A 25,771-nucleotide genomic window follows, 5' to 3' on the forward strand; every position below is an offset into this window, starting at 1 on the left:
TTTCTCCTCCGGTTGTTAAGGACAGATGTCAACTGACATTGTTCCTTTTCAGTTTTCAATCTTGCCTAGTTCATTCTTCTTTCTTTCTCCTTCTCTCTCTCTCAGCAAGGACTCCAGAATTCTGGAGCCAGTAGAGAGTTATCTTAGAGGAGGATAGCATTTGCTTGTGGGATGGGTGCGCTTCCTGCCCACTTGCAGGCAAATGTGGAAAGTAGAACAATGAAACACCACATATGTTATTTACACATTAGGGATCAACAGCTGAGCAGGTGTAGTTGCTACCATCTGGCCAGGACGGTCCTAGCTTTCCTTTCTAAAGGTCCAGATACATCTACCAGAAAGGATACAATAAACATGATTCAGAGTCAGCAGAAAGCCACTGCATGGAAACTCAGGCTGGGAAGTGGGAAAGAAGGGAAGAGAAAAAGAGCAGGAGTAATTCGGTTTCCACGGAGAAGATGTTCACTCATGCTGCCTTTGTGGTCACTGTTCACTTTCCAGGTGTCACTACCTGTGGATGTGCTAGGTTTGATCATGGGGTGCAGGAGGCAGGAGATACTCCTTATTTTTCCCACTTGGGGAGTCCATGTTCCTCTTAGCCCTCTAGTGAGTCATTTGTGTGGCCATGGACACTGTGGATGGGAACAGCTTGGGGAAATTGATGCCTCCTGGGAAAATGGGGCTTCCCTGATGGCTCAGATGGTGAAGAATCTGCCTGCAATACAGGAAACCCAGGTTCGAGGGTCAGAAAGATCCCCTGGAGACGGGAATGGCAACCCAATCCAATATGCTTGCCTGGAGAATCCCATGGACGTAGGAGTCTGGCAGGTTATAGTCCATGGGGTTACAAAGAGTCAGACATGACTGAGCGACTAACATTTTCACTTTCTTTAAGGGAAAATGAGAACCTTAGAGGGGTTCTCAGATTGGTCCCCTGGCCACGTTTTCCTCCCAGTTGCTCACTGCTGCTGCTCATTCCCTAGTCATCTATCCTGCCTTAAGCCTCATTTCCTGCATGCTGCCAGCAAGCATCTGCCCTGATTGATCTTGTAATGGATTTTCCATATAAGACACAGAAGAACCAAGCAGCCAGCCACCTCCTCCTTTGCCTTCTGCTCTTGACCCAGTGTTCTCTCCCAACAGGTGGCCTACAAGGCAGAGCACGAGCAGTCCGTCCATCAGTACAGCATTAGCAAAGACGAGCCTGTCTTCCTACAGGCCCGAGCCAACGCTGCCAATCTCAGCGAGGTACAGTCAGGGGGGTGGGTGGCTGAGGGCTCTACTTTCCTGTATGTAGGCACCTGATCTGTAAAACCCACCAGCTATATCAGTGTGTCTGTGTCCGGTGAGGCTGCGTACATCTGGTCATTGTAAACTCCTTTCCAGTATTAGTGGGCAGGAAGGGCTTCCCTGGTGGCTCAGTGGTAAAGAATCTGCCTGCCAAACAGGAGATGCCGGTTCAATCCCTGGGTCGGGAAGATCCCCTGGAGGAAGAAATGGCAACCCAGTCTAGTATTCTTGCCTGGAAAATCCCAGGGACAGAGAAGCCTGGTGGGTTACAGTCTTTGAGGTCACAAAAGAGTTGGACACCATTGCGCAATGGAGCACGCACACACGCACGCATGCATGCAGACAACCTTTGGTAGGGATGAGCACCAGCTATATGATGGAGTAGGAGGCAGTGATGATTCCGGGGTTGGAGTTGAAACAACATAAGAATAGTAATAAAGAGGGGAGTGAAAAAGAGCTCAGAAATTGGCTCCAAACTGTCTAGGTTTTTAGCACTTATTAGGTGTGCAACCGTGGGCAATTTCTTTGCTCTCAGCTGTTCCGCTGGCAAACGAGGGCACTCCTAGTTCCCTCTACATTGGGTTGCGCCGAAGTCTCAGTGAGCTGATACACAGCAAGCACAGGAAGGAGCATGCTTACAGCAGTTATTCCTTAGGCACGAAAGCTTGCAGAGTTCCAACTTGTCTTCTCTGTCTTCTAAGGAAGGGCCTTTCTTGGCTCTTCTGCTGGGCTCCCAGGTCTTTGGGGTCCTGATGCAAGTATTGGGAAGAGGGGGGAGAACTAGAAGGAGAAACATAAGCTAAATTGATTCACACACAGAAATGGATGGAACTTTAGATGGTAAAGAATCTGCCTGCAATGCAGGACACCCAGGTTCGATCCCTGATTTGGGAAGATGTCCTGGAGAAAGAAATGGCTACCCACTCCAGTATTCTTGCCTGGAGAACCTCATGGACAGAGGAGCCTTGTGGGCTACAGTCCATGGGGTCGCAAAGAGCCAGATACCGCTGAGCGACTTGCACTTTCCAGAAGAAAGAACTTGAAATCTGGAGGTGGGGGCAGGACAGGAAGTGGGAAGAGCAAAGGAAAGACCCACATGCACTAGAGGCTGGCTCAGAAAGAGAAAGGGGTGTGCCAGGAGCAGCTGCTGAGCTGGTGGGGTGTGCAGGCAGACGGGGAGCAGACTCTTCAGAAGTGCTGCTGTGTGTTGTGCGATGCCGTTGCACCTATGACCTGTCACTAGACTCTTAGTATTTTCCAGGGCTTCTGGAGTTCAGTGTCTGCTTCTTTCAGTCAAAGCCCTGTAAGGCAAGTGGCCATAAGGTAGGAACAAGAAGGCCTGGTTGTATTCAGGCTGTAGGTTTCTCTGGGTCTCAGGGTGTCTATGGAAGCATGTAATGGGTGTTTGCCTCTTGGAGAGGTTGTTATAGAGTCTAAGGGAGGTCCTCTCACTTCAGGATGATCTCTTTTCTCCTAAATCCCCTTAGAAACTATATAAGAGTAGCTGGGAAAACCAGAAGGCGAAAGCGTTTGATCTGCGTCTTGACTCCTTGGCCTTCCTGGCAGCCAAAGCCAAGAGGGACCTGGCCAGTGAGGTGAGTCAGTCCCTGATTTGTACTCGGCACCATGAATCCTGGGAGAGTCTGAAAGTGTCCTGGCAGGTTTTTAGTCTCTCTGAGCCTCAGGGTTCTAATCTGTAAAATGGAGATAAGTATGACCATCTTGCAGTGAGATAATCGTGTAAGTGTCTAGCACACTGCCTGCCGCACACTTGTTTTTGGTAAGTGGTAACTGGTATTATGAGTAGTAGTAGTGTGAGTAGTAATCCAAACCACTCATTTTACAGGTAAGCTGATGCCCAGAGACATTCCATGACTTTCTAGGGATGTGGAGGCCTGCTGAGGTTTAGAGTAGAGGCTCAGGTGTTGGAAAGACTCGGGGTAAAATCCCCGCTCCATCACCAAATAGCTTGTGACTTGGGGTGGGCTGTCTCACCTTTCAAAATCTCAGTGAACTCATGGGTAAATTGGTAATTGCAAAACGGATATGAGGAAATGAGATGCGTTGATGTGTGTTAAGTGTTCTGTAGTCCAGTGCTGTCTATTACGAGCCTGATGTGAGATAAGGAGCTTGGGCAAAGTTGTTAGTCTGACGTTGGTGGCTCAGACAATAAAGAATCTGCTTGCAATGCAGGAGACCTGGGTTTGAACCTTGGGTCAGGAAGATCCCTTGGAGAAGGGAATGGCTACCCACTCCAGTATTCTTGCCTGGAGAATTCCATGGACAGAGGAGCCTGGTGGGCTACAGTCCCTGGGGTCACAAAGAGTCGAAACCAACTGAGCAGCTTTCACTTGCACTGCTTCCTTCATCAAGAAAGTCTTGCTTCCAAAAAAAACCCCCAAATATGTATGTGTGTGTGTGTGTATACACATTCTGTATCTATCATGTATGCATATGTAATAATATATACACACAAAAAAAAATATACCCATAAATGTATATAGATATCAGCTGAACTAAACAATGGCTTGGCAATGTGGTTGATTTATATTATGACACAAGCCCTTTGTCTCATCACAAACCAGCAACTTGTCTGTAGATGCACCATGAGTGGCACAGATTTATACCATCCCTGGCTCATTGCAAGTGTTCAATAAATCGTGGCGGATAGTGATCCTGTTGTTCTTGTTGGCAGATTTGAGAGTAGAGCCCAGGTCTCCTGATGACCCCAGTAATGACGATGTTGAAATGATGCCACACACCAGCATCCTGCTACAGTTTTCAAAGCATTTCCGTATTTATTCTTTCTTCAGATCTTCATAAATCTTGGCCTAATGTTTCTTTTTCAGGCCAGTGTGCTCCCTTTTGCTCCCCGTAACTCCTGAATATTTACAAGTACCTCAGTTGTCTTTCATTTGAACTTCTTTCTGAAATAGCAGTTGTATTTTAGGTATTCTGTGTCTTTTTCATTTCATGATGACTTTCCATACTATTCTCCCTGTTATCAAAAAAGATTACAAAGTGGCTTTCACAAAAGCAACAGGCCACTTAACAATAAACCCAGAAAGAGTAATCTCAAATAATATAGAGACAAGGTGGAATTTCACCAGGAAATGGGGAGAAGACTGTTCGATAGTTGGACTTTGAGTTTAGTTCTGAGGTTCTGGCAGTGCAGGTGTAAAGGGAAATAATGAGTTGTGATTTTTTTTCAATATTTGATGAAAGAAAATATATCAGTTGTTCAAAGGAGGCACAATTTTTATGACACTAATTCTGGTAGGTTCTGTTGTATGACTGTTTTCACTTTCTTGTGTGGCTTGACGCTTAATTCCTTTAGGAGATATCTGCTAAGGTACCCCTGCTCTCTTTCTCTCATTTAGGTGAAGTACAAAGAGGATTATGAAAAATCCAGAGGGAAGCTCATTGGAGCTCAGGGTGTCCAGGGGGATTCGCAAATGAGCCACTCACTGCAAATGTCCAAGCTGCAGAGTGAACTGGAATATAAGAGGGGCTTCGAGGACACCAAATCCCAGTGCCACGTCCCCCTGGACATGATCCACCTCGTGCATGCCCGAAAGGCTCAGCACTTAGCCACAGACATAGGCTACAAGACGGCATCCCATCACTTTACAGCTTTGCCCACAGACATGAAGGTGGAATGGGCCAAGAAGGCTTACGGTTTACAGAGTGATGTAAGCTCCTTGTGTGTGTGTGTGTGTGTGTGTGTGTGTGTGCGCGCGCTAGTGTTTCCCAAACCCTTCAGGAGATAGTCTATACTTTGAGATACCTGTTTCTGGATCCCTCAGTGGAAATGTTTAAGCTTCCTAGTGCCTTAATTTTACTCCGAACTATGTCCATTTTAGATTCTGTACTACCAAACAGAAAATTATACAGCTTCCTTTTTATTCCTAGCATTCTGATGGACATAGGTTATCTATGTTTCTCCTTATTGCTGGGTTGGTGAGGGGATGTATATGTGACATTCTTAACTGTGACCTGCCCGAGGAGAGAGCATTCCTGGTATTCAGTCCAAGGTCAGTAGTCCCATTTTTAGAAAGGGCAGCTTGCTAGTCCTCTGCAACCCTTCTCCCCCTCCCCATTATGTTCTTTCACCTTCGGTTGACTCTTGCACAGGAAAGTGGGCAAACTGAAAAGACAGGTCAGCGATGGTCAGACTGTCACCCATGGAGGTGGGGTGCGGGCAGTGCAGGCACACCCTTCCAGGTAGAGCTCTTTTAGGATGGAGAGGTGATCTGCTAGTTTCAGAGAGGTGTCCATATAAATGATTTTCCATTAAAACTACTCCTTCTTCCATGGCAAAGAGAGAAATGAGAAATACCTCCCCCGCTGCCCTGCGCTGAGGTTCCTAAGAAGGAGTTGGCACCGTGGGAAGTCGTGCATGTCTTGTGAAATTCCCTCAGATAGCTCCCCACCCAGCTTCTGTTGTGAATTCTCATTTTCTTCTCCCCTGCGTGTCATTTTAAACAAGAAACTGGGGAAAGCAGACAATGAGGCCGCGCTTCTTCCCGATGTTGCCGTGGACCTGTAATGAGGGATGCGACTGATGGGGCCCCCCCCTCCATCCAGCTTCACCCCCAGCAGTGTCGTGAGCGGCTAAAGCCACCATCCGCGGGTCGGCTCCAATTAAGGGAGAAATTAATTTACATTTTGGAGCCCTACCTGTGACTGTGCAGAAATGGATAAGACAAAAGTGGCATCTAATTTGACTCAGCTGGCACCAAGGTGGCATCGGGGAGCCATTAATAGCCCTTTAAATGTCTGCACACCAACAATGGCCTGCCTTTTTTTTTCCCCCTTTCTCCTTTGTCAGAACCAATACAGGGCAGATGTGAAGTGGATGAAAGGGACGGGCTGGGTCGCCACCGGGTCATTAAATGTGGAGCAGGCGAAGAAGGCAGGAGAACTCATTAGCGAGGTGAGATTCCCTGACAGCGTGTGGCGGGCCTGGCTGCATTAGGCGTGCGGCATTGCTGTATAAAATTAAAATAATTTCCACTCAAAAGGCAAAGAAAAAGGCAAAGCTACATGAAAGGCCTCCAAACCCAGACTAGGGCCGGTAATTAGAGGAAAACCACATACCAAACACACCCCAGTAGGGGCCCAGAGAGCCCTGGCAAAAACAAAGTGGGTGACAAATGATATTATGAATAATAATGACAATCAAACAGAGCTCAATTGCTACCCACCAACTTACCTTTTTAATGAAGCAACATGGGAGAGATGATAAAAAGACACATTTATCGCACCCAGAAAGCCCTTTGGTGACTTCACGCACATTTTCTTCCTCTTTCTTTCTGAGGCAGCCCGTGTAAACAGTTTTTGAATATTCACGTGGTGTCGAACATGTGACATGGTTCTTTTTTTGTTGGAGGGTCTCATTTCTGTTTGAATCTCACTGCTATCTACTTGCAGCCACCCTGGCTGGACGCAGAAGCTTCTGAAAAGAACCTTTCCTTGCTTTTTAGGACAGTATCCTTGAGCAGATCTTTTAAAGACTAGGTCAGCATTTCTTGGCCTTGGCCCTGTGGACATTTTGATGACTGTTTGTTGTGGGGCTGTCCTGGGCTTTGCAGGGTGTTTGGCAGCATCACTGGCCTCTAAGCATTAGACGTTCACGGCACTCTTTCCCAGTCGTGGCAACCAAATATGCCTCCAGACACTGTTGCAGGGTGGAGTGACTGCCCCTGGGCTGGACACATCAGAGTCATCTTTGTCTCACGTTCACAGAGAGGCTGCACACCCTCAATAAGCCAAATCCACTCTGTAATGTCTGCTTTGGGAGGCACTTGGTCAGCAGCCTGGTTTTTCTGGATGTTCCTGGGTGAGGAGGAGACATAATGACTGTAGCCCCAGAAGACTTCAACCTTGACAGTGAGCAGCCTGGGACAGTGGTTTGGTCCCAGGTCCTCCTAAATGTAAAGTTAAAGCAGAAAGACACCTGTAGTGTAAGCACACCTGCCAAGCATTGATATTTTCCCATGGACAAGCATTCCAGTCACCTGACATGTTATAGTCTATGCATGATAAGTCGCTTCAGTTGTATCCAGCTCTTTGTGACCCTATGGACCGTAGCCTGCCAGATTCCTCTGTCCATGGGATTCTCCAGGCAAGAATACTGGAGTGGGTTCCTGTGCCCTCTTCCAGGGGATCTTCCCCACCCAGGGATCAAGCCAGCATCTCTTATGTCTGTTACATTGACAGGCGAGTTCTTTACCACTAGCACCACCCGGGAAGCCCAATGTGTCACAGAGCTGATTTAAAACATGGCCTTGCTCTGATTGACCTAATTTTTAGAAATGTTAGTGGACATGCAAGGCTCAGAAGACCCTGGGAGTTCTGTAGAGATTGTACTGCCCTAAGTGTTAAATAATTCAGTCTTATTAAGGAGAAGCTCCCTTAGGAGGGTGAACATGAGAAACTTACAGGAGGAACCATTTAGAGTTGATTCATGCTCCCAAACTCTCCATATTGGACCCACTCATAAAAATAAAGGCCATTGTACACATCATTTAGACTTTGAGATGATTCCTTCATGTATTTAAGCCTGGAAGACAAGGGATCTTTTTTGGAACCATCTTTCCTATAGTGGTCTTAATTTTCCACCACATTTTGCAAACTTATTTAACACATTTGCTTATCTTCTGTGCTTTGTGTGGGTTCAGTCACTCAGTTGTGTCTGACTCTTTGTGACCCCGTGGACTGTAACCCACCAGGCTCCTCTGTCCATGGAGTAGGAAATGGAGCAGCTTGCCATTTCCTATTCCAGGGAACTCTCCGTGCTTTATACAGGTCTTCAGACTTCAAGAAGGACATCTTTCAGCAACGTTTCCCAACCATCTCATTCCAGTTTGGCATGTTTCCAGTTTAGTGTCAAATTGAATTGATTTATTAGTTTTCAGATGGAATGTCAGGCTCTGTGAAAGAGCCACAAATGCACACACACTTGTCATTTAAACCAGGAGTTAGCAAACCTTTTTTTGTAAAGGACCTGATGGTTGATATTTTTGGTTTTGCCAAAAACCAGCCACCCCACTTCTGTTGTAACTACTCACTGCTACCATTGTAGCAAGATACAGCCATAGATAAACGCGTAAATGAATGAACACCACTGTGTTCTAATAAAACTTTATTTACAAAACAAATGATAGACCAAATTCACCTGGACATTTAACTGTCTTCTTAAGATAACCCAGTATACAAATATCCAACCCAAAGGAAATGTTTCTAAAATAATTGTTTGATTGGATAAAGAATATACTTCATAATTCCATTAAGATAGCAACTGTTTTACACTCCTGGAACTGTACTTTGATTAAAAAAAAACAGGAATTAATTTAAGCATGATTTTCAGAATACTTCAAAATTGGGTATCTCAGACCTTGTTAGCATTTGTATTTCTTGTAACCCTTATCGTTTGTTTCAGTCTCTTTCAAATTGTCTGATGATTCCTTTCAATAATAGCACTCTTTTTCTTGTTATTATAACATTTATAGAATTATTGCATACGTTAACTGAACCGGTTTGTATGGTCACTGACTGTTAAAGTAAGGGTTTTGACTGTGATAATCTCTTCCAAGTTCTTTTGTGGAAGGAACTTTGAAAGCTTCAACGATAAATGTAACTATGAATGTTCTTTCTTGCTTGGGAGACCCAAACTAAGGTATGTAAACAACTGCAAGACAGTATCTGAAGGCTATATAAAGAATCCTTTCCTAAGTGTGTATCCTACAGTATTTTACCCATATAACCTAATTTTGAGATGTTTTCTTTGCACCAGGTAGAAATACTTTAATGTTAATTGACATGAGGTTATTCTTAAATTGAAACAAATATTAACCTGAAGGCACCTAGGATATAAAGATGGAGGAAGCCGAATAATAATTATGTTCACAAATTCACTCTAATCTCAAGCAACCTATGATTTTCTCTTTCAAATGGCATGAAAGAGCAGCACAAAATTCACAGCTTTGATCTTTTTCTGCTCAACAGAAGAAGTACCGGCAGCATCCAGATGCTTTGAAGTTTACCAGTATTAAAGACACTCCGGAGATGGTCCAGGCCAGAATTAGTTATACCCAAGCAGTGGATGTAAGTGATAATGTATATACATTATGACTCTAAGAGTGGGCTCTTCTTTCAACCCTGCGATTGAAGCCGAGGGGTTCTTGGCTCGCTCCTTCTGTTGTTCTAAGGATGAAGGAGCTTCTTATCCTTTGCTGAGACTCACCTTAGCGGGGGTGCTTCTTCATCAGGATGCAAATGGGGTGTTACCGCTGCTCTTAGCTGCCAAGTGGGGCTCCACCACCCCAGTGCCCCACGCTTTCATTCCTTCCTATTTGCATGTCTCCAGGATTTGTCATGGTCAAGGCCTTTACCCCTCTCCTTTTGTTTTGAAACATTGTTTTCAGAAATGGGACTTTGGGGGGAAATTCTTGATGATTGGAATACTTAGGAATTGGAATGCTTAGGGTTTCTTGGGACCCAGGGCAGGAATTCTGGCTTTCTGAATTCCCCTAGAGACTTTGAAAGTGATTTGGATCTGATTGATGTGCATTAAACTAACTTTCAAGCCGTTTCCCATCTTCCCTTTATAAAGTGAAACCAAAATCTGGCCTTTTGCCCTCTCGGCGCAGGGTTCCTTGGAGACTGGGAAGAATGACGAGGTCCTCTAAAAATTCACGTTAAGACAAGATTAGCCCTGTTTGGCTGATTCTACTGAGGGGGCCCCTGGGTCATTGTGCGGGACAGACAGGCTTTTAAAATATCTTCAGACCTTTTAAGTTGCCACGAGGGAAACTGACAAACTTTGGTGGGGAGGAGTTGCCAAATGTCTCCCTTGCTTCCCAATTGAAGAAATTACTCCTGTTGTGCCATATTCAATAGACGTTCTGAGATGTCTCGAGTGCCTATCTGAATATGTTATGAGATAATTCACAAACTTATGGGTTTAGAAATTTATTATTTCTTGACAATCAGCCCAGCCCATCGGAAGAAAATTTAATTCTGAGAAACATAGATGGTCAAACGAGAACTTGTGTAGGAAGAGGAAAAAAATACCTGCTTTTTCCTTATCCTAACCAACTCTAGGGGGCACTGCTGTGATACGTAGAAACTTGGACACGTCTAATAAGATTTGGGATGGAAAAGCCTGATTTAGAAACTTTCTCTGGTGGTGGATGCCAACTCCATGTGCCACTGCTAACTACTAGAATTATCATAAGCCCAGATCAGAGATCTGGATGGACAGAGCCCCAGACCCACCCATCCAACCGGGAAGAGGTTTATTAATAAGCATAAGAATCCTTGAGGTGACAGGGATGAGGGGAGAATGGAAGTAGGTCCAGGGAAAATCTCAGCTGTGGAAGAACCATTCTCTCTTGTGCCTGCTGTATTTTGAGGTCCTCTCCTTGTTGTTATTGTTAAGTTGCTCAGTCGTGTCAGCTCTTTGCCACTCCGTGGACTGCAGCACACCAGGCTTCCCTGTCTTGCCCCATCTCCTGGAATTTGCTAAAATTCATGTCCATTGAGGCTGTGATGCCATCCAACCATCTCATCCTCAGCCGCATGTCCCCTCCTAGCTCTTAGTTAATAACGAAATTCCTAGAGATTAATCAGACCTCATTCTCTCATTTGACACCCATCTCAGCAGTGTGCTCCAAGGGGAGTGTTCACTGAGAGGGCAAGTTTCAGCCTGTCATGTTCTGGGCTGGGAAGTAGAACTCGGGAGGGAGTGAAATGCATGTCACCGGGTGGAGGATCTCTGTGCAGTCCGGGAGGAGGCAGGACACCCAAGATCCTATCTCCATGGGGAGGGGCCAGCGGCAGCGCCTTTGTCTCCTGGAGGGTAACCTGGCTGATGGCTGCATGGGGGAGGCTTCTGGGTTTAATGCAAAACCTCTCTGCATCCACAGAGGTTATACCGAGAACAAGGAGAAAACCTAAAGCATCACTACACGCAGACCGCCGACCTCCCTGAAGTCCTGCTGGCCAAGCTGAATGCCATGAATATCAGCGAGGTGAGGCTGATGGAGGGGAAGGGGAAAGTGTTAGTCTCTCAGTCGTGTCCGACTCTTTGCCACCCCATGGACTGTAGCCCATGAGGCTTCTCTGTGCATGGAATTCTCCAGGCAAGAATACTGGAGTGGGAAGCCATTCCCTGCTCCAGGAGATCTTTCTGACCCAGGGATCGAACTTGGGTCTCCTGCATTGCAGGCAGATTCTTTACCACGTGAACCACCAGGGAAGCCCTGATGGAGGGGGGCATTGGTTTTAATTGCGGGAGATCCCGGGACCCGCGTGGTGACACTGTACCTGCGCTTGGAAGCATCCTGCGCTCCCGCTCTTTGTTTAATGCTCTGCTGTCACCGAAATGTGCAAGGTTTCTGAACAAGGGGCCCCATGTTTTCCTTTGCACTGGACCCTGCACACGGTGTGGCTGGTTGTGCAGAAGAGCCAAGCACATTGATAAGGATGAGACTAGGAAAGCTTCCTTCACACAAAGGGCATTTATACTGAGGGGCTGGGATATAGGTGAAGCCCTATTTTCTATGTAGAAGCTATATTCTGTAGCCTCAGAATAGAGGTGAAGACATCCAGCCAAAGAGAGACTTGGGAGAGTGAGCTCTTTCCTTCCCTCATCCCTGTCAGCACCCTCCTTGCCTCTTCTTCAGCAGAGACAGTCGAATCCCCTTGATTCTCCGTCAGGAGCTGTGCGCCTACAGCCTCATGCCTCCTTCTTCCAATCAACTTGCTGCTCAGAACAATCTGGTTCTGACTCCAGAGCTCTTGCCTTTTAAACCCCAGCCCCAGCCCCATGGCACTCCGTCCTCCAAGGCTGGACACGAGGCAGGTTCCCGCTCTTGGTTGGTTTTTGCTGGGCCACAGTGATCTCTTAACTGGGGGGAGCCGAGCCTGGTGGGCTGCCGTCTATGGGGTCGCACAGAGTCGGACACGACTGAAGCGACTTAGCAGCAGCAGCTCCACAAGAAACAAGATTCTCGTTTTGATCGTGGGAATTTAGGAAAGGTCTTTATTGGTGCCCATCTTCTCAACAGACACGTTATAAGGAATCCTGGAGCAAACTTCGCGACGGTGGCTATAAACTGAGACTGGATGCCATTCCATTCCAGGCAGCAAAGGCTTCTGGAGAAATCATAAGTGATGTGAGCTGCCACCTGCGGTCCTGTGACAATGTTTAATAGTCACCCATTTGTATTCCTTTTGCCCCTAGCCCCTGCCTTCTTTTGCCTGTGGCTAATATCCTCTCCTATCCCCAACTGACTGTGTCAGGGCAATCAGATAACGACCAGTGAGAAAGAACATGCCTTACAACAACAAAAAAAATCCACTAGCCGGGGTACAAAGCTGATGCTGGACTGTAAATATGGACCCCGGGCAGATGAAACGCACCCTCCGCCAAGCGCTTTCCTAAAGCCAGTCCATGTGAAGAGACTGTTAACAATGCACCCACCTTCCTCCCAGCCTGGGCCGCCCAAGCGCTCTCATGTCCTGCCATTTCATATCCCAGCCCTTTAGTCATTGGGAGGCTTGCATATGAAAGAATAGGCCTTTTGACGACTCCCGCGCCTTTTCTTTTAACTCACCCAGTTACTGTCAAAAGAACAAAACATTTTTTGCCCAATACCCACCTCTTCCATTCCGTGTCCCTTGTCCCCGAGCTGTTACTCTCTCCCGCTCTCTTTCCCTTTAGTACAAATACAAAGAGGCATTTGAGAAAATGAAAGGGCAGATGCTCGGCTCCCGGAGCTTGGAAGATGATATCAGCCTTGCGCATTCGGTGTACGCAAGCTCTCTGCAGAGCCAAGTAAGTGGGAGAGACCTTGTAGAGCCTGGACCCCCAAACCTAATGATGACACACAGCCCACAGATGTCCTTGTCCTTCTGGTTGTGGACTTTGGTGCTGTTCCGGCTAGCTGGGTGGCATGGTCAGGACCCTTGGCCCCTCTGGGCTTCAGCTTCTTCCTCGGTCAAGTGAGAGATTGAGCATTCTTTGATTCTCTCGTTCTACGATTTTGACCAGCGGCCACAAATGGAGGCCTGTGGGTTGGATTTTGGACTGCAGAGGTATTCTGTTGGGTCTGCAGAGAAGATTGATTGCAGACTTTTCAAAATGGGAAACTTGGCATGAAAGTTGTAAAGTTCTGTGCAGAAGCCAGGCCTGGATTCCTCAAGGCTACCACTGAAGTTGATTACTGAGCGCCCCATTTAGAAGGGATCTGTGCTCTCCTGGTCATGCAGCCAAGCCCTGCTCACCCACTTCCTCCTTCACTCATTTATGCTACCTGTCTGGCTCCTGGTGACATCTGAGTTTGCACCCCTTGACTTTGATCCTCTGGGTGCTGGCACGTGCGTGTAAGGTATCTCCTTGCACATATGTGAGTTGGCTAATGGCCAGGATGAAATCTAATATGTGTCCGACATGTAGCAGAGGACTAAACACTTTAACATGCAGTGTCTCATTTAATCATCAACTTATTTCTAGGAACATCGTCTGTTCATCCTGGTTACTGATAAGGAAACCTAGACCCTGAGTGTCTCAGTCCCTTGCCCAAGGCCAGCTGGAAAGGGGCAGAGCTGCACATGGAGCCATCATGTGCTCTCTTCACAGCTTCTCTGCCTCAGTTTCCCTGTTTCTAACATTTCTTTCCACTTTCTGTACCAGGGTGGGATTGGACATGAATTGTCCGTGGCTTTATACCAGGGGTTGGGGGAGGATGAGCAGAAGAGGGGGTGGGTGGTTAGGGGGGAGTGGGCGGAGCTTGGAGGGCAGTGAGAAGGCTGGAGGAAGAAGAGATGGCGATTATGCATCTGACTCCCCAGAAAGCACGGAGTGAGCTTTGAGGACCTTCAGACAGCTCCTCCGAGGACTGGGGTGGAGCTTGAGGTCTGCAAATGGGCCTCCCTTTTCCTGCTGCTGGAAGCATATTGGGCTCTTGGGAACTCACCCCTCAGAACTGGCTTGTCAGGCATCCGCCTGCTGCTCCCGGTTCCTAGATTTACTAGGATGTCGTTGTCTCATGTTTGAAGACGCTCTTCATTAGCGAGCATGAGAGGAGAAACCCTGGTGTCTCAGTCTGAACTTGAGAGGGTGATAAGAAGCTCTGGGGAGCAGGAGGCAGCTCAGCCATGCCTCCTCTTGCTTTTGGAAAGCAAGACGATCTAGACTTGACCTAGGGAACCGTTGACATTATATCTGCCCCTTGAGCGTCTGTATTTTCCCCAAGTCGGGGAGCCCTGAGCCTGGGTCATCCCAACTGATGACCACCAAGAGCTGAGAGTGGTGAGTGGCAGGTCCTAGAGATGAGTCCTACTTATTAAGCCAGTCCCCATAAGAAAGGAGGACTGGCCCTGCCAAGAACACCCCTCCGGGCTCACCTGGGACAATCGCAGCACATCGTTCTCCCTCGTGGCCCTGATGCAAATGGCGGCTTTGAAATAACTGTTGATCTGTCTGTGCATCTAGGTGAATTACAAGAAAGACTTTGAACACTCAAAGGCGCAGTTCCATCTGCCGTTGGACATGGTAACCCTGGTGCATGCCAAGAAGGCTCAGACCCTGGCCAGCGACCAGGACTACAGACACCCACTCCCCCAGTACACGTCCTTGGCTGAGGACCTGAGGCTCAGCTGCGCCAAGAGAGCTCACGAGTTGCAGAGTGAGGTAAGGGGACCTGCCTCTCTCTTCAGGCTCTTTTCCTCTTAAATGACCATGAGGCAGTGACCCACAAGCTCCTGTTGGCTCAGTGGGGGCTCCAGAGATGAAGAATCCGATACCTGGGATTTCTTTTGAAGCACTGCCCCCGTTGTTCCTGCCTTACTCTTCATAAGCACAGTCACATAAATCTATTAATAATAGCAACAATTTATTGAGTGTGTTAAGTGTGTATTCAGTCGCTCAGTCGTGTCTGACTCTTTGCAACCCCATAGACTTAACTTTCCCCTATGGAGCCCGCCAGCCTCCTCTATCCATGGAATTCTCCAGGCAAGAATACTGGAGTGGGTTGCCATTTCCTTCTCCAATTTATTGAGTATTTCTGATGAATTCTAGGTGTTGCGTTTACAAGCATTATCTCTTTTAATACTCAAAATAACCTGATAGTTTTTATCCCCATTTTACAGAGAAACTATAGTGAGTCTCAAAGAAGTTAAATAGCTCATGCGAGATCACGGAACTATAAATGAGAAAGGGGGTGCCGAGATTTGGAGGGAGTCTGAGGAAGATGCCTTCGAGGCTCACGGTTTAGCACGTTCAGGACTTGTCAGTGGTGTTGCCTGTGGCCCAGGTTGGGCTGGGGGTTCCTCTAGGAGCCTCATATGTTCCTGGGTCACCCGTCTTCTGAAGAGGCCTGAGGTCTGCCAGGAGAGGTGCTCAGAGCCCCTTTGGAAGTAAACCAGTTCAGGCAGAGGAGAGTGTCGGGCGGTTGTTGTTCAGTCGCCCAGTCTTGTCCGACTCTTTGTGACCCCATGGACTGCAGCACGCCGGGCTTCCCTGTCCTTCACCATCTCCCAGAGTTTGCTCAAACTCATGTCCATTGAGCCAATGAGACAGAGGGCAGGGAAATCAGGGCCCCAGAGACCATCCCTGGGCCCTCCCAAGGAGTCTCCCGAGGCCTTCACGCTCCCCCCAAGTGCGTTTCTAGCTCATGCTGCCCGTTTTCTTGGCAGCCAGGCCTGGGAGCATTGGGAAGTGTTGAAGAATTTCCTCACTTACCGGATGTATCTTCCCAACAGGCAGCAGCATCCTTTTTGGTGCTCATCTTATCCCCCAGCGTGCTACATTTCCATTGCCGGGAGATTTGCAAATAATGGGCCTGAGTTGGAAATAAAACAACCTCCCCCCCACCAAAAAAAAAACACCTACTTTCTGGTTTGGCAGAGCCTGAGAGCTGAGCAGTGCTCAGATCTGGGTTGCTGTTGTCTGTTGGAATTTTCCGCCCATGTGCGGCGTTTACTGAGTGACATAAACTGTCAGGAACCCAGGAGCAGCTGGAGGAACTAGCGAGCCACCACGCTCAGCTCCGGGGCCCGTTTGTCACTTGAGCAGAGTCCTGGCTGTCCCTGCCTCTCGTTGCCTTAGCAGTTGGAAGGAGGCACGCCCAGGGGGTGCCTTGGTGGCTGAAGGGGAGTGAATTTGAGGCCCTCTTTAAACTGTCAGCCCAGACCCTTCAGGTACACACCCCCGCCCCCACCCCCACAGACTTGGGGCTTTGTCAGATTATTCTGGATTCATTTATTAATTCTTTCTTAACCCATGATTAATTCATGCCACCCTCTGCTGCTGGGGTTTGTTTTGAAGACCTATTAAATCATTTCCACATTTGCCCCAAGACAGCTGACTTTCTAACCACAATCCGCTCCAGCGATTATTTTTTGATAGCCCACATGAAAATAAAACTCCGCTGAGCACCCCTCTAACAGCTACAGAGACGAGTGACAGCAGAATTATTTTCTTCTGACCTACATTTTTGTTTCCCTAATGAGCATTTACTCAGAAGCCTGCGTGCGTTCGCTGAGTATTATGTGTCTGGAGAGGCTGGTTTGGCCTTGAGTTCTAATTACGAAGCTGTCTGTTGTGGGTCCTTGTTCCACAAGCTTGGTTTTTCTGATTCCTTGTAGAATCTGTACCGATCGGACCTGAACTTTATGCGAGGTGTTGCCTGTGTCATTCCAGGCACGTTAGAGATTGAAGGGAGAAAGAGAGCGTCTGAACTCATCAGTGAGGTAACTGGGGGCGCAGGATGGGATGGGGATGTCAAGTATATTCCACAGTAGAGATTAGACAACAATCAGTTGTGTCTTACTAAAGCCAATTAGATGCTACACTGTTAGCTGTGGTGACTCACCCAGCCTCTCCCCTTACTCCCTTCTCCATTCAGACAGGGTACCACATAAGACAACTTTTCAGATTCCGGGTCAGGTCTTTTATTAATACCATACAAGAATCATTCACTGGCTCGCAAGATGTACTTTCCCAGAATCCCTTTGAAGAGTGAAAAGAGGGCAAGCTTTGGAGACACAGATGGTGATTCATTTGCTGTGTGACCTCAAGCCAGTCACCTGCCCTCTCTGAGCCTCAATATCTTAATCAGTCAAATGGGAATACTCAGACCTGCCTCATTTAGTTTTTGAGAGGGTCAACAGTCATCTAAGCACTGTGCTTCTCTGTTGGCTGTATATGAAATCATTGCTATGAGCCCGGTGATAATTTCTTTGTAAAAATATAGAAGTCTGGAATTCTAAGCTTTTTGAATTCCTGAGGAATCTGGCCCACCCCTGGGAGGGCTCTGGGACTTCCGTTCCCAGTAGACAGGCAAAATGGAAGGCATTAGAAATGAAAGGCAGTCAGCGTCCAGCCTGGGTGCATCAGAATGTCTTATGCGTTGATTGATTAGAGGCTCTGAGCAAGCAGAATTGGCCTCACTGTGGGAGTCGAGATTTAACTTTGTGTTTTGCTTTTCCAGTGAAATCTCTAAAGCAAGTGGTTTCTAAACTTCATGGCGCGTCAGAATCCCCTTGGGAAACTTAAAAAAATTACAGAAGCCTGAGGCTACTGCCGATTTATTGAATCCCATTTCCTGGGGTGGTGTGCAGGCGTGTGGGTTACTTTAAGCTGAACGAATGTTTCCCGTGTACCCCCAAAGCTGAGGAATCCAGGGTCTTCAGTGAGCAAAGGAAATTTGGGAGCAAAACATGAATTTCAGTAGTCATGTTCATATTCGTGGCAAAGGACTAGCTCTCCCTTTCTTGCTAATAAGCATCCGATTCCGTCTGTCCCCTCCTCTCCTGTTTCTTCATCTCACTGAGTTCTGAGGTCACAAGAGCAGGTGATGGACTGGATTCTGGGTCACAGACTGGCAACCTTTGCAAAAATGAGGTTTTATCACTAGTGCTTCAAGAGCTGATTCTTCCTCTGGGTTTGCATCTCACCTTGTCCTCTTATTCCCTCCTGTGTGTGACTTCAGAGTAAATATCGTCAGCATCCCCAGTCGCTCAGGTACACAGCCGTGACCGACACACCCAGCCTCACTCATGCAAAACTCAGCAACCAGATTACAAATGAGGTAAAACCTTCGGATGACTTCGGGATGGGCTTTTTAAAAAACTGCTAGATTGTTTTTCTTTAAAAAAGTATGAATATTTGTGGGACCGGGGAGGTAGGGAGCAGGGGAAAGCATGGAAAGAAAGGAATATCATTAGATGAAGCCTAAATGGTTTCCAGAAGGAAAAAAGGCCCAGTAGAAAGTCTGTGGTCTTGCCCCCGCCACCCCAACTCCAAATGCATTTACAGATTGACAGCATCAGCATCCCCTGGGAGCTTGTTAGAAATGCTGAACCTCAGGCCCCACCCGAGAGCCATCGAATCCACAGGGTCATTTAAGACCCTCACGGATTTGCTTTGCACATGAAAGTTTGAGAAGTGCTGGTCTGTCTTTTGTCTCTTCTAGCTGGGCAGATATCCGCTAACCCTTCTTCCACTGTCATTCCGACGATGGTGATGGGGAGGATTTGTGGTTATCCAGGGACGGTGATTGATACGGTGTGAAGTCTGCCAGGCTTCTTGGTTCTCTGCCTTCCCATCTTCTTGCTCACCACTTACCCAATTCTCACTGTAATATTCGAGCAGAGGGAGCCCAGGGGAGAGAATCTTAACTCCGTCACATCATCGTTCCAGCTCTACCTCTTCGGAGTGACTCTCTGACATGTTTGAAATAGCAAGTGAGCTTGGCAGAGAATGAAATGAGTTTTTCAGATTCTCCTTCTGACCCTAGCTTTTAAAAGTCAGTTGAGATTTGGATATTTATATATTAGTTTCCACACTTACCCCAAGATTGGGTTAAGAAGACCCAAAGGGCTGTGTAGCGACGTTATCAATTTAAGATTCCCACTGAACCTATCTTGCCTGCTTTGTGATTGGGGTACTGTGGGATAGTAAGGCCTCCTTCAGTGGCCTCTGGCCTCGGAGAACTCAGCAACCGCAGGCCATTTCTAATTACAAGAGCATGTGTTTTCATACCGGCTGAGGCCCTGCACGGGAGCACTGGTGTGTTTGCCCGTGGGAGGATCCTGGGACTTTAGTGAAGGATGCAGACTGGGGTTTGGGAACCTCCTTTCCAACCAGCAGAACGGCTCCTAAATTTCCCAGATATTAATATTGTCTTTACACCATGTCCTCAGCAAAAAAAAAAAAAAAAAAAGAATCTACAATGGAAAGAACCATAACAGTGTTCCTAAAGGTGTTTTTTTTTTTTTTTTACCCCTATTATTGAGCAAAGTAGCTGCTACTGCTAAGTCGCTTCAGTCGTGTCCGACTCTGTGTGACCCCATAGACGGCAGCCCACCAGGCTCTGCCGTCCCTGGGATTCTCCAGGCAAGAATACTGGAGTGGGGTGCCATTGCCTTCTCTGGAGCAAAGTAGAGGGCAGGGAAAAATATCTTTTCTTTGACTCACCTTGGGTTCTCAGCTGGGGCTCTGTAACAAAAGACAGATGAACAAGGGAAAAGCATACACATTTATTTAATATGAGCTTTAGGGGATGCAGGAGTCTTCGTAAGCAAATGGAGATCAGGAGGAACCGTTAAACCTGAGCATTTTTATTCCAGGTTTGATGAGGAATGTAATCGTGGGCAGGTGTCATAGCACAAAAGGGGATGAGCTGAGGGTAGGAAACTGGGGGACACTGAGCGAGTTCAGATGCCTCTCGGGTTCCTCGGGGTTCAGAGATCAGATGCCCCTTTCTCCCTCCACCAGAGGGAGGGCAGCTCCCCCAGGAGGCATGTGACCTGCTGTAGGGGGGAAGGTCAGAGAGAGGTCTTCCATCTCCTGCTACTTCCAGATTCCTTCTGCTTAAAATATGCACTACACTAAGGTACCCTCTTTGGGGGTAACATGTCCTGAACCCCATCACAAGCAACTTGCAATTTTTTTACATATTCCTTTCATAGCACTCAATTTGACTCATGAAGGACTATCTTTCCTTCAAGTTTTTTTTTAAATTTTGATGTGGACCATTTAAAATCTGTATTGGATTTCTTACAATATTGCTTGCTTTTTTTAAAAAAATTTATGATTTGGTTTTTTGTTCATGAGACACATGTGATCCTAGCTCCCCAACCAGGGATTGAACCCACACCCTCTTCATTGGAAGGCGAAGTCTTAAACACTGGACCTCCAGGGAAATCCCATGGAAAATTACCTTTATTGAAAGAAATATCTTCCCCAAGCTGAGGCTGTGTCCATGACACAGTGAACAGCCTTTTACAAACGTATTTCCCAGTTGCAAAGGAGGGACCTCCAGTCCTGCAGAAATGCACAGTGCTTACCTTGTTTTTTTTTTCCCCTCCTGCCCAGCGCCTCTATAAAGCAGCTGGAGAAGATGCAAGACACCAGTACACAATGACCCTGGGCCTGCCTGAGTTTGTCCGAGCGAAAACAAACGCGGCCAATCTGAGTGACGTAAGCCTTTCCCGTCGCTGAGGTTGAGATGTTCTCCAAGGCCAAGTCTATGTCTGTGATGGGACGTAACAGTGACTATGCTGGCATTCGCAGAAACTTTCAAACATGTATCTTGTCGACATGCATGTTAAACATACCTTTTCCCAGATGTGTTGATATATATGTTTCAGAGCCCACTTCTGGGAGGGTGCTAATGAGATTTTCTTTGCCAAATTGAAAGCTTTTGCTTGTCAGAAATCCATTCTGCAACACCACACTGCAAATGAAGTGGGTAGCCTTTGTTCATGGAGTCATGTAATTTTTTTTTTTTCTTAAGAAGATCTACATGTGTTCCTAACCGTAGGCAAAATACAAGGAGTCTTGGAGGAATCTCCGTGCTCAAGGCTACAAGCTGACAATAGATGCTCTGCCCTTCCAGGCGGCTCGAGTCTCTGGAGACATAGCCAGTGATGTGAGTTGAATGATACGACCTTCCATTCTGCCTAATTTCTGTTAACTTCATGTAAAACAATGTCTACGGCTGATTTCCCTGAATTAAAGCAGATCTTTCGCCATGTGAGACAGGATGTCATCCGCGGAATATATTAGTTATGAATGAGATTCTTTGATGGAGAGAGGGAAAGAAAGGCCCTAATCAGAAGCTAAATGCAGGCAAAGATCTCCAGCAGAAAGGAGATTACAATTTATTTCTAATTGTAGCATCTAGGCAACCATCTCCCCGTAATGTGTGAACTGTCTGTTTTCTAACTCCACCCAGAATTAGAAACAGAATTTGCAGCAGAAATTGTAATGTGGCCATAGCACAGTCCCCTCTTGACTCTCTGTAGCTTCCCGCATCAGCGGTAGGGTTTGCAGCTGTGTTTCAGCCACTCTCCTCATAGCGTTCATAGCTTTGGGACATGAAGGTGACTTTCTCTTTCCCACAAACAAATCGCAGAAAATGTAGACTTCAAATAAATGGATCCTGTCTTTTGGGTTTGATGTTTTGCCAAGTGTGAGGGGATAAAGCACAAGTTTGTCTTTCACTCTTTTTGATAAATTCCTTTTGGCCATAGAACTCATAAGGGGAGTGGGCCCTCACTTTGGTTCTAAGGATCTGGTTTTAATTAGATGGGAGGACGGGAGCGCTGTTTTAATTGTTCCTCCCCCTTGGTCGGGGAAGCAGGCTCTCAGGCCAGCCTCACTGTGCCATTTCTTATAATCATCCCCAACTCGTGTAATAACAGGTGATTTTCTTAGTGACCGCGAGGAAAAGGCACAGATAGAACATCAGTGGGTCAAACGCCGGCCCCTGACCGCCTGGTTCCCCTTCTAGTTCCTCTACAGACATGACTTTGTGAAGGAGCGAGGACGGCTGATCGGGGCCCAGAGCGTGAGCGACGACCCCCGGCTCCAGCACTGTCAGCGGATGGGCCGGCTGCAGAGCGAGCTTCAGTACAGGAGGCAGGCGGCGGGCAGCAGAGCCCAGTGCCACCTGCCCATGGACATGGTGCCACTGGTCCACGCCAGGAAGGCCCAGGCCCTGGCCAGCGACCTTGACTATAGGACACGGTGCCACGCGTTCACGGCGCTGCCCGAGGACCTGAAGATGGCTTGGGCCAAGAAGGCTCATGCCCTACAGAGTGAGGTAGGGCGTCTGTGGATCACACATCTCCCCGATCTTCCTCCTCCCACCAGGCCTGGGTGTACATCTCTGCCTCTTCCTTAGCCTTTCAGATCCCTTCACCAGCCCCCGCCCCTCACCAATGACTTGCTGGGTCTGTATCATCTAGGTTGGAATTATTCAGACAACAAATATTTATTGAGCACCTACTATGTCACAGGCATTCCTCAAGGCCCTGGGAATATAGCAGTCAGCAAAAGAGTCCAAAAGTTCCTGGTGTCAGGGAGCTTCTAGTCTGTGGGAAGGAGATACAGCAGGAGTGAGCTGTGTGGTGTGTCAGATGGAGATAGAGCAGGGAAGTGGGGTGTGTGTCAAAGTGTGAAAGTGTTAGCACAGTCACGTCTGACTCTTTGTGATCCCATGGACTGTGGCCCACCAGGCTCCTCTGTCCATGGGAATTCTCCAGGCAAGAATACTGGAGTGGGTTGCCATGCCCTTCTCCAGGGCATCTTCCCAACCCAGGGATCAAACCTGGGTCTCCCCTGTTGCAGGCAGATTCTTTACCATCTGAGCCAGCAGAGAAGGCCAGGTAAGCGTATGTGTGCAATGTGAAAAAATGGGGGACAGGATCATTCTCATCCTCTATCACCCCCTTCTCCTCCTGCCTTCAATCTTTCCCAGCATCAGGGTCTTTTCCAATGAGTCAGCTCTTCCCATCAGGTGGCCTAAGTATTGGAGCTTCACCTTCAGCATCAGTCCTTCCAATGAATATTCAGGGTTGTTTTCCTTTAGGATTGACTGACTTGATCTCCTTGCAGTCCAAGGAGGATGAGATGGTTAATGGCATCGCTGATTCGATGGATATGAATTTTGAGCAACCTCTGGGAGATAGTGAAGTACAGGGGCAGGGACAAAGACAGTACTGGTGTGCTGCAGTCCATGGGACCGCAAAGAGTCAGACATGACTTAGCGACTGAACAACAACAAAAACAGGGTCATTCTCGCTGCAGAGGTTGCATTTGAGTAAAGACCCTGGGCAGCAGCAGCCTCAGCATATCTGGGACTGGACTGAAGCGAATGCCTGAGTGCGTGAGTGAGGAGGATGTCCCAGGGGATGGGATGGGGGTCTGAGAAAGAGACTCAGGACCTGACTGTGTGTGCTGGGGGTGTCCGTGAGGCGAGTTGGAGAGTTGTGCCCAGAGCTGCCATTCCCTGACTGCTCACCAGTATGGCACCCTTGTTCCAGCACTTGGGGATGAGGGCCTTGTTCCTCCTGTTGCACAGATGAGGTCACGTGGGAGGGGCTGAGGCAGGCCTGGCTCCAGAACCCACACTCTCAGCCATGCCACCCTCCTGGAGCAAGGGAGTCATATTTCCTATGATGCAGGTGTGGATACTGAGGCCTAGAGAGGGGACATCCTGGCCCACACGGGGGCATTAGGTCCCACCTTTAGTGGAAGTCTCCGGACTCAGTGCCTCTGAAGTAAGTGCCAGGCCACTCCAAGTCTCGGCTCCCTCAGGAGGGCCAGAGTAGTGATGAAAATGTGGTCGCGGTCAGCACTTCCAGGCCGTGTGCCCATGGCAGGCTCTGCACCATGTTTGCTTATGTGTATCATCTCCCCCAGCCCTACAGCTCCCCCAGGAAGAAGGTGCCCTTGTGAGATTTTAGAGCAGATCTCATGAGACTTTAGTCACATGACCCTTCATCATCCATATCGGGATTTCCAAACTTGGGCAGCTTTGACACTTCGGGCTGGATGCTTTGTTGTGTGGGCCTGTCCTGTGCATTGCAGCATCCCTGGCCTCTACCCTCGAGATGCCATTAGCAACCCCCTCAGTGTGACAATCAAAAACATCTCCATATATTGCCAAATGCACCTGGGGGAACAAAACTGTACCCGATTGAGAACTCTGGTTTCAGTTGAGGGCTGTCTGTATGATGCGCTGCACTGAGCACAGACAGCACATGGTCCATAGGAACGTGCCAGAGGGTGTGAGCTGTGAGGATTATGTTTTCCACCAAGCCTTTTGATTCTGGGGGCCTTCAGGGCAGTGACTGCTTCTGGTTTAGTTATATGACACAGGCAGAGTGTTGAAAATACCCAGTTGATGATTAATTATGACAACAATGATGTAATGATTTAATGAATGCCATGATCATCTAATTATGATCAAGATTTGCTGGGACTGCAGTATTGAGTGGGCACCAGCCAGGGGAGCATGGAGCAGGGCATGCGTTTGCTGAAGCACAGCCCAGGACCCACTTAGAAAGCCTTCTACTTACTAGCAGGCCACCCTGAGGTCCCTAAGAAGAGTCTCTTAGTGTGACTCAGTGCCCAGCCCAGGACCCTTCTGTCAGTGGCCTCTTCCAGGGAGAAAATAAACCTCCTCGGACAGGACAGGCCACTGTGGGGAGGTTGGGGGCCGGGCTAGAAGCCCAGCTTCGTCCTTCAGCAGCCACTTGGCTTTCTAGGCCTTCATGTTTCTACTGGAAAAGCAAAAGATGTTTGATTTATTGGTGATCTCAGATTTCAGGATTCATAGATAAATGTTTTTTTAAATGCTGTCATTATCATAATATCAGACTATTTCACTAAGTAAGGAAAAAAGACCCAAAACCAACTCTTACCTCAAGCTACCATTTATATCACCGTTACTTCTGAAAAGAAAGGATATTTTAACACACACACACACACAAATAAGAACAACAAAAAGAGTCCTTCCCAAGAAACGCTTGTTGGCAATCATAGACTTACACTTTACCAAATGCGATATGTTTTGTGCTGAGAAATTATTTCCTGATTTAAGAATGACCATGTTGGGCTTCATGCATTGTTTTGAAACTTCAGGTTTGCTAAACTGGGCGGTCTGGGATCCCAAGATCCTTGAACAGCAGACCCCCAGAATGTCCAACTGGTTTGGAGGCTTGTTTTCTTTCAGTCATCACTGAAAATCCAATTCCATGTAGTTATGTTTTAGCGAAAACGAAACAAAGGCTCTTTGTGAGCTCACGCAGTTCAGCAGAGTTCGGGGCAGGAGCAGTAGCTCCAATAGCCATCAGTCGTCCTCCTGACCTCTCCCATCCAGGCCAGAGAGCAAGCGTGGGCCTTGGTGCTCACCCTTGGCCGGAAGGTCCTCAAGGCTGTGACTGCTGAAGTCTTGGGAAGGTCATGCTTACCTCAGGGATGCATCTGAGACACGTGCTCCGCCCAGGCTGTGCTCCACCACCAGGGGTGCTGGTTCAGTCACCTCTTGCTGCTGCTGCTGCTGCTGCTGCTGCTGCTAAGTCGCTTCAGTCGTGTCCGACTCTGTGCAACCCCATAGATGGCAGCCCACCAGGCTCCTCTGTCCCTGGGATTCTCCAGGCGAGAACACTGGAGTGG

General features: G+C 47.7%; 1 protein-coding gene across 50 annotated transcripts in view; it reads left to right on the forward strand.

The window, feature by feature from the left end:
* NRAP (nebulin related anchoring protein) overlaps nt 1-25,771 on the forward strand; it is a 74,727-nt gene that overhangs the window by 36,020 nt on the left and 12,936 nt on the right. For 19 of the 50 annotated variants that reach the window (XR_014068256.1, XM_081538405.1, XM_081538435.1 and 16 more), the window contains 14 exons: nt 1,144-1,248; nt 2,778-2,885; nt 4,671-4,982; nt 6,122-6,226; nt 9,301-9,399; nt 11,223-11,327; nt 12,366-12,473; nt 13,022-13,135; nt 14,795-14,992; nt 16,948-17,052; nt 18,294-18,392; nt 20,681-20,785; nt 21,129-21,236; nt 22,101-22,412. Coding sequence is in view for 49 of the 50 variants with exons in the window: in XM_081538405.1 (XP_081394531.1) it covers nt 1,144-1,248; nt 2,778-2,885; nt 4,671-4,982; nt 6,122-6,226; nt 9,301-9,399; nt 11,223-11,327; nt 12,366-12,473; nt 13,022-13,135; nt 14,795-14,992; nt 16,948-17,052; nt 18,294-18,392; nt 20,681-20,785; nt 21,129-21,236; nt 22,101-22,412 (1,983 nt within the window). In the remaining variant the exon portion in view is untranslated. The remainder of the gene's footprint in view (nt 1-1,143; nt 1,249-2,777; nt 2,886-4,670; nt 4,983-6,121; nt 6,227-9,300; nt 9,400-11,222; nt 11,328-12,365; nt 12,474-13,021; nt 13,136-14,794; nt 14,993-16,947; nt 17,053-18,293; nt 18,393-20,680; nt 20,786-21,128; nt 21,237-22,100; nt 22,413-25,771) is intronic. The other 31 variants (XM_081538685.1, XM_081538766.1, XM_081538581.1 and 28 more) reach the window with 9 other exon arrangements.

This window comes from Giraffa tippelskirchi, chromosome 2, assembly GCF_054371585.1.
Source record: "Giraffa tippelskirchi isolate mGirTip1 chromosome 2, T2T-mGirTip1v1.2.pri, whole genome shotgun sequence".
Lineage (NCBI taxonomy): Eukaryota > Metazoa > Chordata > Mammalia > Artiodactyla > Giraffidae > Giraffa > Giraffa tippelskirchi.